The sequence below is a fragment of the Calliphora vicina genome, chromosome 5, assembly GCF_958450345.1.
Source record: "Calliphora vicina chromosome 5, idCalVici1.1, whole genome shotgun sequence".
In the NCBI taxonomy this organism is placed as follows: domain Eukaryota; kingdom Metazoa; phylum Arthropoda; class Insecta; order Diptera; family Calliphoridae; genus Calliphora; species Calliphora vicina.
Window position 1 is genome coordinate 14,230,997 of NC_088784.1, and position 13,962 is coordinate 14,244,958.

The 13,962-nt window shown below is 25.3% G+C and overlaps 2 protein-coding genes and 1 long non-coding RNA gene across 3 annotated transcripts in view; 1 reads left to right on the forward strand and 2 right to left on the reverse strand.

Annotated features, from left to right (window-relative positions):
- The window catches only part of LOC135960450 (3'-5' exonuclease Snipper-like), a 106,850-nt gene that overhangs the window by 41,283 nt on the left and 51,605 nt on the right, over positions 1–13,962 (reverse strand). The gene's annotated exons all lie outside the window — the stretch shown is intronic.
- LOC135962054 (uncharacterized) lies at positions 3,591–7,040 on the reverse strand. The gene is made up of 3 exons (XM_065513787.1): positions 6,724–7,040; positions 3,856–4,324; positions 3,591–3,791 (listed from the first exon to the last, which is right to left on the reverse strand). The coding sequence occupies exons 1-3, from the start codon at positions 7,004–7,006 to the stop codon at positions 3,698–3,700; spliced, it is 846 nt and encodes a 281-aa protein (XP_065369859.1). The 5' UTR covers positions 7,007–7,040; the 3' UTR covers positions 3,591–3,697.
- On the forward strand, positions 8,614–9,000 carry LOC135959591 (uncharacterized). The gene is made up of 2 exons (XR_010576550.1): positions 8,614–8,744; positions 8,813–9,000. It is a non-coding gene; the product is annotated as an uncharacterized LOC135959591 (long non-coding RNA).

A 13,962-nucleotide genomic window follows, 5' to 3' on the forward strand; every position in this document is an offset into this window, starting at 1 on the left:
AAAATGAGGCCAGGTCCAGTGTTTTAAAATTAATATTCAAGAAAGTGAAATAAAAATAAAAAAAAAAATAAAATATCTCTCATACATCATATTCAAGATCATTACTGAAATCTGTTATTACACATAAATGGACCAGGAAATATGTTTTAATATGTAAGTATTAGGGATGCCAATCCCGATCCCGAAAATCCCGGGATTAACAAATCCCGGAAAATTACGAGATTTTTAATATTGTAGGAAGATTTTTGAAGCTCCCAAAATACCTAGAAAGCTAAATTTCAGCATACTTATAATAATTTCGCTTCAAATCCAAACGGATCCAGATTTTTTAATTCCATGCATTGACATTTTTATCACGATATTAATTATTATAAGACAATTATTAATGTTCAAGTTATTTTCTGAAGGGGACTATGGACAAATGTAGAACTATTTCCGCAATACTTTACAATATAATTTCAGAGTATTTAGAACTGGACCATTTTCAATATCAAGCAATCCTTATCAACAGAGAGTATATGTGGATAATTTTAGCCAGCTGACTTCTTTCGTTCGTGTTTTAAAAAGACAGACGGATTTTTTTTTTATAAAATAAAACAATACTTTTTATTTTTAATATTAATATAGGGAGGAAACAAACATTTTCGACAAAAATTGTACAGTTTTAATTTTTAATAACTTTTAAATTGCCTTATAAATTTTTACACAATTTTTCTAAAAATCCTCTTACTATGAACATAGCATATGTACAGGTTTTAGAAGTTTGGAGTCATTTTAACACCAAGTGCTATATAGGGTTAATTTTAATTTTTCTGCTGTTTTTGTAAATACTAGGCTTTGTGTTATATTTTTGTTAAATTTCATCAAAATCGGCCCAAAAACATACAACATTTCGAACATTTCGAAATCTTTCCAAGAGAAATTCCAAATATTGAAAAATTTGACCTTTGACCTTCACGATTTAAGGGTTAACGTTTTCCGATTTTAGTAAAAGTTTCAGAGTATATTTAGAATTATCTGGACTATAATATTCTCAATAGGGTTTACTTAAAATTCATAAGAGTAAGGAAATAGAGCTCATTGGCCTAAAAATTGCCAAATAATTGGTTTTTCTCGAAAATTTCAAAATTTAAATCGCAGGTACGGAAAAACTATAAGAGATATTTTCATAATTTTTTTTAACATTTTTATTCCCTATTATATTCTTAATAAATCCCAATGAGATGATCAAAAAATTCTGAAATTTATTCAACAAAATTTTTAAAAATTTGAAAATGTAGTTTTGAAACTGCCGTTTTTAATAACTTTAACATTTTTTGACCGATTTCTGTTTTTTATGTCTCATTAGAACGACAATTACGTACATATTTCGATTCTTTTAAATTAAATTACAAAAGTCATTTTTTAATGGCAAAATTTTTACAAAAACTGAAAAAAATGCATTTTTTCCCCTTGTAAATGCATCTCAAAACTTCAGAGGGCTTGCGGCACGGCACGTCTTATCCCCAAACAGATTTACCTAAAATTTTTTCAGGATGATTTTTTTACTAATGTTCACCAAACTGTAGGGTGAGAATGGCCAAAATCCAACTTTCGTTTATTAAGGGCCATTATTAAAAATTTAAAAAAAATTTTAAGCGTTCAGAAACGTAAGCAATTTGTATGAAGAATGCTGGGAAAAGAGTTTGAAACTTGTATTTTATAGTATAACGATTTTAACGGCTGATTTGAAAGTAGCATAATGCTTTCAAATAACAGTGCTGTAAAACTGTAACATATCTGTGGGCATTGTTGAGTGGAAGCTTTCAGTTGATTTGATCGTAAGTTGGCAACGCTGTATTCGAATATTCAGTTAAAGAACATTGTAGAAAGTACACCACAGATGGCGTATGATCTAGAATATTCGAACTATGACTATGATAAAGAGTTGTTACAATTTTTAAACTACTAAACGGCTTTTATTGCAATCAAAAGTATCCGGTTTATTTAAAGGAAATAAACCAGCGTTTTGAAAAGGTTAAAACGTAACAGTATTTATATATTATTTAAAATAACAAAGAATATTAAACTTTTTACAACACCAAAATCAATTTAGAAAAAGCTGACTTTAGGTTTCAAATTAAACGCCGCCAAAGTTGGAAAACTAAGAAAATTATTTTTAAAATTTGTATATTTTTAACCTTAAAATTCATGATTTATTTTTAGTTCTTATAACCAAATATACACATTATTTCAAAGACCATAGAACGTTATTTTAATAACTTTAACGGCCATTTTCACAATGTACGATTATTTCATTTTAACCGGAAAATTAACTAACTGTCGGTTTGTTTAACGGGGACCATTTAACCAACGGTTACCGATTTGCGTTTCACCATCATTTGATTACTTAACCAAAGCATTCAGTAGAAAGTATGGCAATAATGCATACATTTGTTTACGAAAAATAGTGTAATGAAAGATTGAAATATAAAAAATTGTCTAAAAGACGGCATAAAAAATAATAGTTTGTGTTTTCTTAGTGATATAATAAAAAAAAACGTATAAAACTCAAAAATATGAAGGTACCTAACTATAAAATTTACAGAACAAACTGAACAACAATTACTGAAAACCAACAAGCAAAAATTCACATTTGTTGTTTGGTTTGTAAGTGCAATATCCGGGTGGTATATGGATCACCTCGTGCAAAATTTACTTTTCTTCGCTTTACACTTTTAAAAATTATAAATATTACAAAAATATAAATGTTTTTCCATGTTCTTTTATTATATTTCTTACAATTAAGATGCTAACCGGCGAAATTTGTTCGGTTATATTTAACAGCAACTTTGTTGTTAAATAGTGTCAATTAAGAATTAATCGTACATTGTGAAATTCAAATTAGCCTAACTTGCGGTTAAAGTTCACGTTAACTTTTAATCGTACATTGTGAGAATGGCCGTAAGAAACATCCAAATCAATTTATAAATGCCGGCATTAGGATTCGTTAAGAGAGCGAAGTCATATTAAGTACTAACTGCAGATTTTAGCAATAGCAGATATTTCATATTTATTTACTCTTCATTTTCGGAATTCTTCCGGCTCGTTGCTATTTAAAATCAAGAAAATCGGTCCACAAATGGCTGAGATATAAGGAAAAAACCAGGACAACCTCGATTTTTGACCTACATATATCTGGATTACTAAGTCATTAATATATACAATATGGATATATAATGATAGATATTTCAAAGATCTTTACAACGACGTATATAAGACCATAGTAAGTTGGACCTACAATGGATCAAAATCGGAAAAAATATTTTTTAACCCGAATATTTTTTTCACCAAATGTGATAAAAAAAACTAAAAAAAAAATTAAAAAATTTAAAAAAAATTTTAAATTTAAATTTTTTTTTTTAAATTTAAAAAAAAATTAAAAAACTACTTTGGAAAAAAAATTTTTTTTTGTTTACCTAGCACAGCCGAATATAGCTTTTTAACTTGTTTTTAGTTAAAATCACAGCATAATAAAAATTTTGCCTTAAAATTTAATTTTTTATTTTAAATCCAAAGAAAATTTCATTAAAAAACTAAAAAAAAAAAAATTTTGTTTAAACTGTTTTTTTATTTTAATTTTAAAATGTATTAATACTCAGTATTGTGATATAAAAATAACTTTAGTATTAATTTAGAAATTCATTTATTTTGTGCTTTAATAAAAGTCTCTTAACACTTCAGGACTTATGCCTTGTCCAAATATTAGTTCACTATTACTGAATTCATTACTTCCCGTCACAATATCGATGCTGAAAAAATACATAAAATCATTTTATTAAATTAAATTAAGGGAATTTATTCAAAAAAACCTACTTGTATCTCCTTATTTCTTTAATTTCCTTTCTAATTGCATTTGCAATCTTAGTTATTTCCACTGTTTCAGCTTGTTCTTGAAATTTTTGAGAAAATACTTGCAAAAATGGACTCTCCTTAAAATTTTCATTCATTTCATTGGCTCTAATTGTTATAGACAAACCGAAATTCAGAGTTTTTGATTTTGGTGTTTGGGTTTGAGTTTCCATTTCCATTTTACGTTTATTTATCATTTCGGAGATTTTATTCAATTCTTTATCATCCATATCTCTAACATCCAACAGCTTTTGTATAACAAATAAACGACGCGTATTATATAATGAGGGATTTGTTTCAATTTTGGTAATAATTTCGGAATATAAAAGCACATTTTTTTTATCGGATGTTTGAATAAATTGTTCATATTCACATTTATTGTCCAAAATGATGATAGCAATATATTTGTAGAGATCAAAACTGGTGTGAGTTACTGGAAATTGTAAATAGAAGTTAAATAGTTTTAAGGGAAATATACTATAAAACATTTGATATTGTTAGGATTTTGTACAGAATTGGGACATTTTGTTGAAGTAAACAGCTTAACGGAAATATTATTCAGTTAAAATGTTTAAGTTCTCACTTCGTGTTAGTGTTCCTAGAAGCATTATCGAAAGGTATCAATGGAAGCAGGAAAAAGTAAGGGTTAATTTTAATAGAAAAATCGAGAAGTAAAATTAGAAAAAGTCCAAAATCCCTTATTTCTTTAAAAAAAAAACATATTTTCCACTTAATTTTTATTTGAAAGCTTTAAATATAATAATTTTTAGTCATTTTCAAACTTAAAATTGAATTCCTAAAACCTAAGCAAAAATTCCCATTCCGGGGAAGTTATTTATGGCCTAATATTTAATTATTTTATTAAAATTCTTCTTAAAAACTATTTGAAATTACTTTTTGAACAAATTTGCGCTTAAAAATTAAATTCCCAAAAACTTAACAAAAATCCCCAAAATCCCTTTTAAGAGATTAAGATCTTATTTCTTTAAAAAAACATATTTTCCACTTAATTTTTATTTGAAAGCTGTAAATATAATAATTTTGAGTAATTTTCAGTCTTAAAATTGAATTCCTAAAACCTATGCAAAAATCCCCATTCAGGGGAAGTTATTTATGGACTAATATTTAATTATTTTATTAAAATTCTTCTTAAAAAACTATTTGCAATTACTTTTTGAACAAATTTGAGCTTAAAAATTAAATTCTAAAAAACATAACAAAAATCCCCAAAATTCCTTTTAAGAGATTAAGACCTTATTTCTTTTAAAAAACATATTTTCCACTTAATTTTTATTTGAAAGCTGTAAATATAATAATTTTGAGTAATTTTCATTCTTAAAATTGAATTCCTAAAACCTAAGCAAAAATTCCCATTCAGGGGAAGTTATTTATGGCCTAATATTTAATTATTTTATTAAAATTCTTCTTAAAAACTATTTGCAATTACTTTTTGAACAAATTTGCGCTTAAAAATTAAATTCCCAAAAACCTAACAAAAATCCCCAAAATCCCTTTTAAGAGATTAAGACCTTATTTTTTTAAAAAAACATATTTTTCAACTTAATTTTTATGTGAAGCTTTAAATATGATAATTTTGAGTAATTTTCAGTCTTAAAATTGAATTCCTAAAACCTAAGCAAAAATCCCCATTTCGGGGAAGTTATTTATGGCCTAATATTTAATTATTTTATTAAAATTCTTCTTAAAAACTATTTGAAATTACTTTTTGAACAAAATTGCGCTTAAAAATTAAATTCCCAAAAACATAACAAAAATCCCCAAAATCCCTTTTAAGGGATTAAGACCTTATTTCTTTAAAAAAACATATTTTCCACTTAATTTTTATTTGAAAGCTTTAAATATAATAATTTTGAGTAATTTTCAGTCTTAAAATTGAATTCCTAAAACCTAAGCAAAAATCCCCATTCAGGGGAAGTTATTTATGGCCTAATATTTAATTATTTTATTAAAATTCTTCTTAAAAACTATTTGAAATTACTTTTTGAACAAATTTACGCTTAAAAATTAAATTCCCAAAAACTTAACAAAAATCCCCAAAATCCCTTTTAAGGGATTAAGACCTTATTTCTTTAAAAAAACATATTTTCCACATAATTTTTATTTGAAAGCTTTAAATATAATAATTTTTAGTCATTTTCAAACTTAAAATTGAATTCCTAAAACCTAAGCAAAAATTCCCATTCCGGGGAAGTTATTTATGGCCTAATATTTAATTATTTTATTAAAATTCTTCTTAAAAACTATTTGAAATTACTTTTTGAACAAAATTGTGCTTAAAAATTAAATTCCCAAAAACTGAAGAAAAATCCACAAAATCCCTTTTAAGAGATTAAAACCTTATTTCTTTAAAAAAAACATATTTTCCACTTAATTTTTATTTGAAAGCTTTAAATATAATAATTTTTAATAATTTTCAAACTTAAAATTGAATTCCTAAAACCTAAGCAAAAATCCCCATTCCGGGGAAGTTATTTATGGCCTAATATTTAATTATTTTATTAAAATTCTTCTTAAAAACTATTTGAAATTACTTTTTGAACAAATTTGCGCTTAAAAATTAAATTCCCAAAAACTTAACAAAAATCCCCAAAATTCCTTTTAAGGGATTAAGACCTTATTTCTGTTAAAAAACATATTTTTCCACTTAATTTTTATTTGAAAGTTGAAAATATAATAATTTTGAGTAATTTTCAGCCTTAAAATTGAAGAAAAAGTACCATTAAGTCCCGCTTTGTAAATAATTTAAAATATTCTCTTAAATATCTAGATTAATCCTAGACAATATTTTGTTTTTATTTAATATATACTTACAGCTATCCACGACTTTGACTAATTCCTGCTCAGACAAATGATTATAAATTTTCACTTTATTCTGAAGTGTTGCCATTGCCACTTTTAACGCCTCAATTTGATCATCGTAATTTTCTACCCAATTAAATATGACTATATTAAAGGAGTTATCTGTTGATGTTGCAACACATCCACTGTTATCATCGCTACTTTGGCTCAAGCTTGAGACGGACATAATTTGCTTCGTATCGCTGATTCTATTGTTGCAGCAGGGTATGAAATTTGTCTCACTATCTGATACCATTTTTCCGTATATTCGCAATCGAACTGATCCAAATAACAACTGGCCTGTTTATATATGACACATAGAAATCTATCTTGTAAAAACATTATAAAAAAGCTTTTTATATAAAAATGCTTTCTCCCCCCACAATTATTATTAATCATAAACAACAACATACTCAATTGCGTTTTGTCTGGGTAAATAAACAAAGAATGTTTTTATACCAGCGATGTTCACGCCATACAACAATTGTTTGAAAAATTTAAACACATTTGTTACGCTCTTTTAAAGAGCGTAATAAATGTCTCATTTTTTCAGAAATTCAATAAGCATTGTTGTTGGTTGGTTTTTGGATGAAGCATAGCAAACACACGCGTTTCAATTACAATTGAACACAAAAAAAACAAAGTTAAAAATAAATAAAAAATTTGCTAGTATTTCGGCCGTATAATGTATATTCATTCATTTCCTTAAAATTTAAATTATATTCATTTAATAAATTGGTTTTATTTGACAAAAATTCTAAATTTAAACTTTCTTCATTTTGTTATTATTTTAAGTGTTTGACATTATGTTTGCTGGTATAAATTTTATACCCTACACCAGTGATGTTCAAAAATAAAAATGAAGATATTTGGTGAGAGAGCTACCCAGCAAACATAATGTCAAACACTTAAAATAATAACAAAATGAAGAAAGTTTAAATTTAGAATTTTTGTCAAATAAAACCAATTTATTAAATGAATATAATTTAAATTTTAAGGAAATGAAAGAATATACATTATACGGCCGAAATACTCTCAAATTTTTTATTTATTTTTAACTTTGTTTTTTTGTGTTCAATTGTAATTGAAACGCGTGTGTTTGCTATGCTTCATCCAAAAACCAACCAACAACAATGCTTATTGAATTTCTGAAAAAATGAGACATTTATTACGCTCTTTAAAAGAGCGTAATTTCTTGTAATTTTTTTGCCAATTGCGTACGTGTGAAAGAAAATAAATCCAGAGAGCTCTTAAGATGGCTCTTTGCCGATGTCTGCTTTACATATTAAGGGCTATTGTTTTTGTTGTTATTAATAACTTATTTTAACTACGAAGAGAATAAGAATTTTTTTATTTCTTTACTTTGGGAAAAAAAAGACACTCATTGAGAGTAGATCTTTTGACTTTGCTTTTTTATTTTTTTTTGCTTAGTTTTTTTTTTCTTTTTCTTATTGTTGTCAACTAACTATGCATTTATAATATAAATGCGCAGCCCATAGCACAATTGTGCAGAATCAAATCACACGTATTCTTATGCTCTTACATTTTAGTAGTCGTTGTCCACTCAACGAGACAACTAGGAATACGCATGAGCACTGGTGTATGACTTTTTCTTTATTTTTTCAGTTTTTGTATTTGTGTGTTTGTAGGTGCACTGAATAAAATAAAGAATTGAATGTGTTGGTGAGAGTAAGTGTATTTGTGAGAGGATTTATTTTTGCGAACCTCTGATTTATATGTATTTCCATTTCATTTTGACCACAGCAAAAGTATGCAGGCAATATTTCACTACCATTCGTTTCATTTTTTTTTTGCTAATTCTTTTGTTGCAAATTGTAACGGAATTTTTTTTTGTAGATGTACATACTTCTTGTCTTTTAAAATTTGTGTAACCAAGTCATAAAAAAGTAGATCACAATTTAACATTATTGAAATTAGTGTGTTCTTGGAGCAGATAATTATAAATTTTTATTGAAGGAATTTGGAATTCCTAGGTAAGACACTAGTGTTATAAAATCTGGTATATTGTTTTTTTCTCTCAATGTGGTATTTTTTTCCATAGGAAAAGAACTCACCACGTGTGATTCCTAGGTGCCTTTAGAAGAAGTTTGTTGGGAGCGTAGAACCTTGCGTCATCTTTTCTTTGAAACCGCATGGTTTTTTTTTTACACGTGGCCACATTGTCACCCACGTGTCAAGGAAGCATTTTTGAAACCAACCTTTTTTTTTGCACACGTGATCATACCGTCACCCTAATCCATGTGCCCAGCAGGCATTGTGAAACCACAGATTTTAAATACACGTGGACATATTGTCACCCTAACCTCGTGTCAGCAGGCTGGCAATTCACCAATTATATAATCAGATAAGTAAAAGGAATACCAAAATTTTTAAGTGACAAAAAAAAAAAAAAAAAACTAGTACAAATTAGAAAGTCCTAATTAATTCTTAATTACATTTAGAAATTTATTAAGTAATATGGTATATTAAGTGATACAATTTAGTGTATCAAAATTTCAAGTTCTTAGAATAATCTTCCCGGAATAGTCAAATGCACCAAAAGTGAACAATGTAATTTACAAGAAACTAAAGAACCCATAAGTTTATAAGTTCTTAAGCTAAATTTATATAAATTTCGAAAATTAATTAAAATTATAATTGCCTTATGGAGAAATCCATTTATATTAAATTGGCTTAAATTAAAAATCCATTGATTCAATAGTTTGTTAAAACAATATTAATTAAATACAATAGTTAATTTCTATAATAATTCAAAATGTTCAAAAAAAAAATATATATTTCAAAATTAAAATCCTTTCAAAATTAAAATCCTCTTAAAACTAATTATGCAACTTTTCTAAAAACATTATAAATTAACGAATTCCTAAATTTTTTTAGAATTTAATATTAACAATATTAGACTTTAATTTCGAATAAAATTAAATATAATTTAATTTTACTTATGATTAAACTTAATCTAATTTGTATTAATATTAAATATATTCTAATTTTTACTTAACAATTAATATTGTTAATATTTTTTGAAAAAAAGAAGAAGTTCAATAAAATTTTATACAAAAATCTTATAAACTAAATTTTAAAAAAAAAGATGCTTTTTTTTTTAAATCATAAATCACCCTTTCATCATTCATTCAAAACTAACAAAAAAGTAGAATTTTGAAACGAAGAAATTTGTAATACTAATTTAAAATTAAAAGGAATTGATATGAACCGAAATTAAGTTTGAAATGAATTATAAAAAAATTGAAACCAAGAAGAATGAAATTAAATATTAAAATTTAGAAAGAAAATTTAATTTAAATAAAATAGAAGAAAATGTTAAGTCTAATAAAATAATTTAATACAAAATGAATTGAAAAATAAAAAAAAAAATGTGAAACTGTTTAATGCAAATTAAAATTTAACGAAAGTAAATTATTTTTTTTTAAGCAAAGTGAACAATTCAAATTTTAAAACATATTCGTGTAAATCAATTTAAGTGAAAAATTAAAGAAACATTTTATTTTAATTAAAATTTAAACACGATAAAATTAAAATAATAAACGAAATTATAATTAAAGGAGTTAATGATTTACATTATAAAGTGAGTTTTCAATTTTTTTTTAAGTGAAGAATTATCCAATGGAATAATCGAAAATTAAAATAATTATTGCTTTAATTGACAAAAAAAAAAAATTAAATAAAAGTTTAAATTACAATTGAATATTAATTAAAATTTGAATTAAATAAAAAAATTAAATGAATTAAAATTTGAATTTAATGAAATTTAAAATAATCCAAAATTTGAATAAATAAAATTCAAATTAATTAAGAAAATTTAAGTTTAATTTGCATTAAATAACAATAAATAGTTTTGGAAATATGAAAAATCACATAGAAATGTTAAACTAAAATACAATTTTGTACATTTTTTTTGAGTCTAGCAAAGATTATTAACCGAAATTAAAATTGATCATCTGTAACATCATCATGGTTGCTGGGCCCATCAAGTCATGCTGCTGGTAATATAAAAACAACAACAAAAGTACAACCCAACAAAATTTCAAAGTTGTGAGTAAATTATACATTTTTTTTATTATTTTCTTATGTTTATTATTATAATTATAGCAATTCTGACATTATAAATTTAAAAAGGCAATGTCAGTTAGCTATTTTTATTAGTTATCCTAATTATAATTTTGTATATTTATAAATTCATAAAGTTTATGATTTTAAGAATTTTGATTGAAATGCTACCAATAAATATTGTTTCTTTGAAATTATAGAAAACATAAATAATGCAATTCTAAATAATTTAAACGGGGAATGATAGCCAAAGCAAAATATGAACATTAGTAAGTAATAATCGTGTCTATCTTAGGGACAGGTTTACAGTCCGGGTATTTTTCTTGTCACGGCGTCTGACTTAAGGTCAGTGAGTGGAAATCAGTGTACCCTACTTGGCGCTACAACTTGCCATGGTTCGTTCTTGTGACTTGTAATTTAAAGTTTTCTTTTTCCTTATTTTTGCACACTATTGGTATTTCGTTTGGCATGGATAGTGTGTTATATGTTCACGCGCAATAGAATATACGGGTTAAGAACCAATTTTACCGCACCTATAGCTAGCTGGGAAGTCACCTAAGCAATATTTTTATTTATGGTTTATGGAATGGAATTCTGAAAATTTCCAACAATTTTTATTATTCGTCTTGCAACCGGCGCGCAACACTTACATACACGATTCATGCTATGGTCTTATTTGGGGATTTTTGTTATGTTTTTTAGAATTTAATTTTTAAGCGCAAACTTGTTCAAAAAGTAATTTCAAATAGTTTTTAAGAAGAATTTTAATAAAATAATTAAATATTAGGCCATAAATAACTTCCCCTGAATGGAGATTTTTGCTTAGGCTTTAGGAATTCAATTTTAAGTTTGAAAATTAATAAAAATTATTATATTTAAAGCTTTCAAATAAAAATTAAGTGGAAAAATATGTTTTTTAAAAGAAATATGGTCTTAATCCCTTAAAAGGGATTTTGGGGATTTTTGTTATGTATTTGGGAATTTAATTTTTAAGGTCCAATTTGTTCAAAAAGTAATTTCAAATAGTTTTTAAGAAGAATTTTAATAAAATAATTAAATATTAGGCCATAAATAACTTCCCCTGAATGGGGATTTTTGCTTAGGTTTTAGGAATTCAATTTTAAGACTGAAAATTACTCAAAATTATTATATTTAAAGCTTTCAAATAAAAATTAAGTGGAAAATATGTTTTTTTTTTAAGAAATAAGGTCTTAATCCCTTAAAAGGGATTTTGGGGATTTTTGTTATGTATTTGGGAATTTAATTTTTAAGCGCCAATTTGTTCAAAAAGTAATTTCAAATAGTTTTTAAGAAGAATTTTAATATAATAATTAAATATTAGGCCATAAATAACTTCCCCTGAATGGGAATTTTTGCTTAGGTTTTAGGAATTAAATTTTAAGGCTGAAAGTTACTCAAAATTATTATATTTAAAGCTTTCAAATAAAAATTAAGTGGAAAATATGTTTTTTTTAAAGAAATAAGGTCTTAATCCCTTAAAAGGGATTTTGGGGATTTTTGTTATGTATTTGGGAATTTAATTTCAAATAGTTTTTAAGAAGAACATTAATAAAATAATTAAATATTAAAATCGGTCCACCAGGACAAACTCGATTTTTGACCTATATCTGGATTACTAAGTCATTAATATAGACAATATGGATATCTAATGATAGATATTTCAAAGACCTTTGCAACAACGTATATAAGACCATAGTAAGTGGGTCAAAATCGGCAAAAATATTTTTTAACCCTAATTTTTTTTTTCGCAAAAAATTAAAAAAAAATTTAAAAATTTAAAAAAACGATTCTAAAATTTTTTTTTCCCAAAAAATTAAAAAAAAAACTTTGGAACATAAAAATATTAAAAATTTTTATTTTGAAGTATAATTTGGTGAAGGGTATATAAGATTCGGCCCAGCCGATTATACTTCTTTTAATTGTTTATTTTCAGTTTGTTATTGAACATTATAGTTTAAACAACAAAGATTTTCTTTAGCTTTCGTCATTTTTATAATCTTTAAAATAATGGGAACTTCCCAACATTTTTGGTTTGATAAGAAATTGCAACTGAGCTTTCATTTGCAATTTCTTACCATAAAATTTAAAAAAAAAATTTTTAAATTTAAAAAAAATTAAAAATTTAAAAAAAACAATTTGAAATTTTTTTTTTCCAAAAAATTAAAAGAACTTTAAAAAAATGTTGTTCACTTAAAAATATTTAAATTTTTTATTTTGAAGTATAATTTGGTGAAGGGTATATAAGATTCGGCACAGCCGAATATAGCTCTCTTATTTGTTTTTTAAAATTTTAATATTTTTAAAACAAAAAGTCTTGACTCAGTTTATGATTTAGACTTTTAAAAATAAAAATTTCTGAAATACAATTAAAAAAAATTCGGCGGCGAAAATTAATCACCATTAGTATGCAGTATGAATTGAAATTATTTCCACTATTTGTTTTGAAATTTCATATAAAAAATAAGTATTTTTTTTACATTTAAAACATAAGAACACAGTCACTGTTGACGTCACGAAAAAAGAGTAAAAGAGTACACTAAAATAACGGAATTGCCGATGTCGCAATATTGTTTATTTCATTCATGCCTTCTCACATTTAGTTTACGCGCAATTTTCATACGGTTCGGTTGTTTAGTAAAAGTCTCTTAAGAAAATCTTAATTTTCATATGAAATTAATGTAGAAACTGGTAAAAATTTTGCATAAACTTCTAGGTAAAAGTGTTAATTAATGTTTGTGTAAAAAAATTTTATAGAAAAGTTTTAATTAATTGCCTAAAAAACTTGTGTAAAGTTGTAGGGAAATGCAAGCAAATTTATTTAGCCGGTTGTTGGTTTCTTTTTATTCGTTCGTTGCATTTATGTAAAGTGTAGTTGTGTTAAAAAATGTAAATAAAAAAGCTTAAGTTATGAAAGCTTTTCAAAGTAAAGCTTGTTTAATAAAAAGAAATTGAAAAATAAATAGTGGGCCTCATTTTATAAAACAAAACGTTCAGAAACGTAAGCAATTTGTTTGAAGAATACTGGGAAAATGGTTTGAAACTTGAATATTTTCCATACAAAATTTAACGTTTGTCGTTGCGTTGCGTTTGATAAAATGAGGCCAG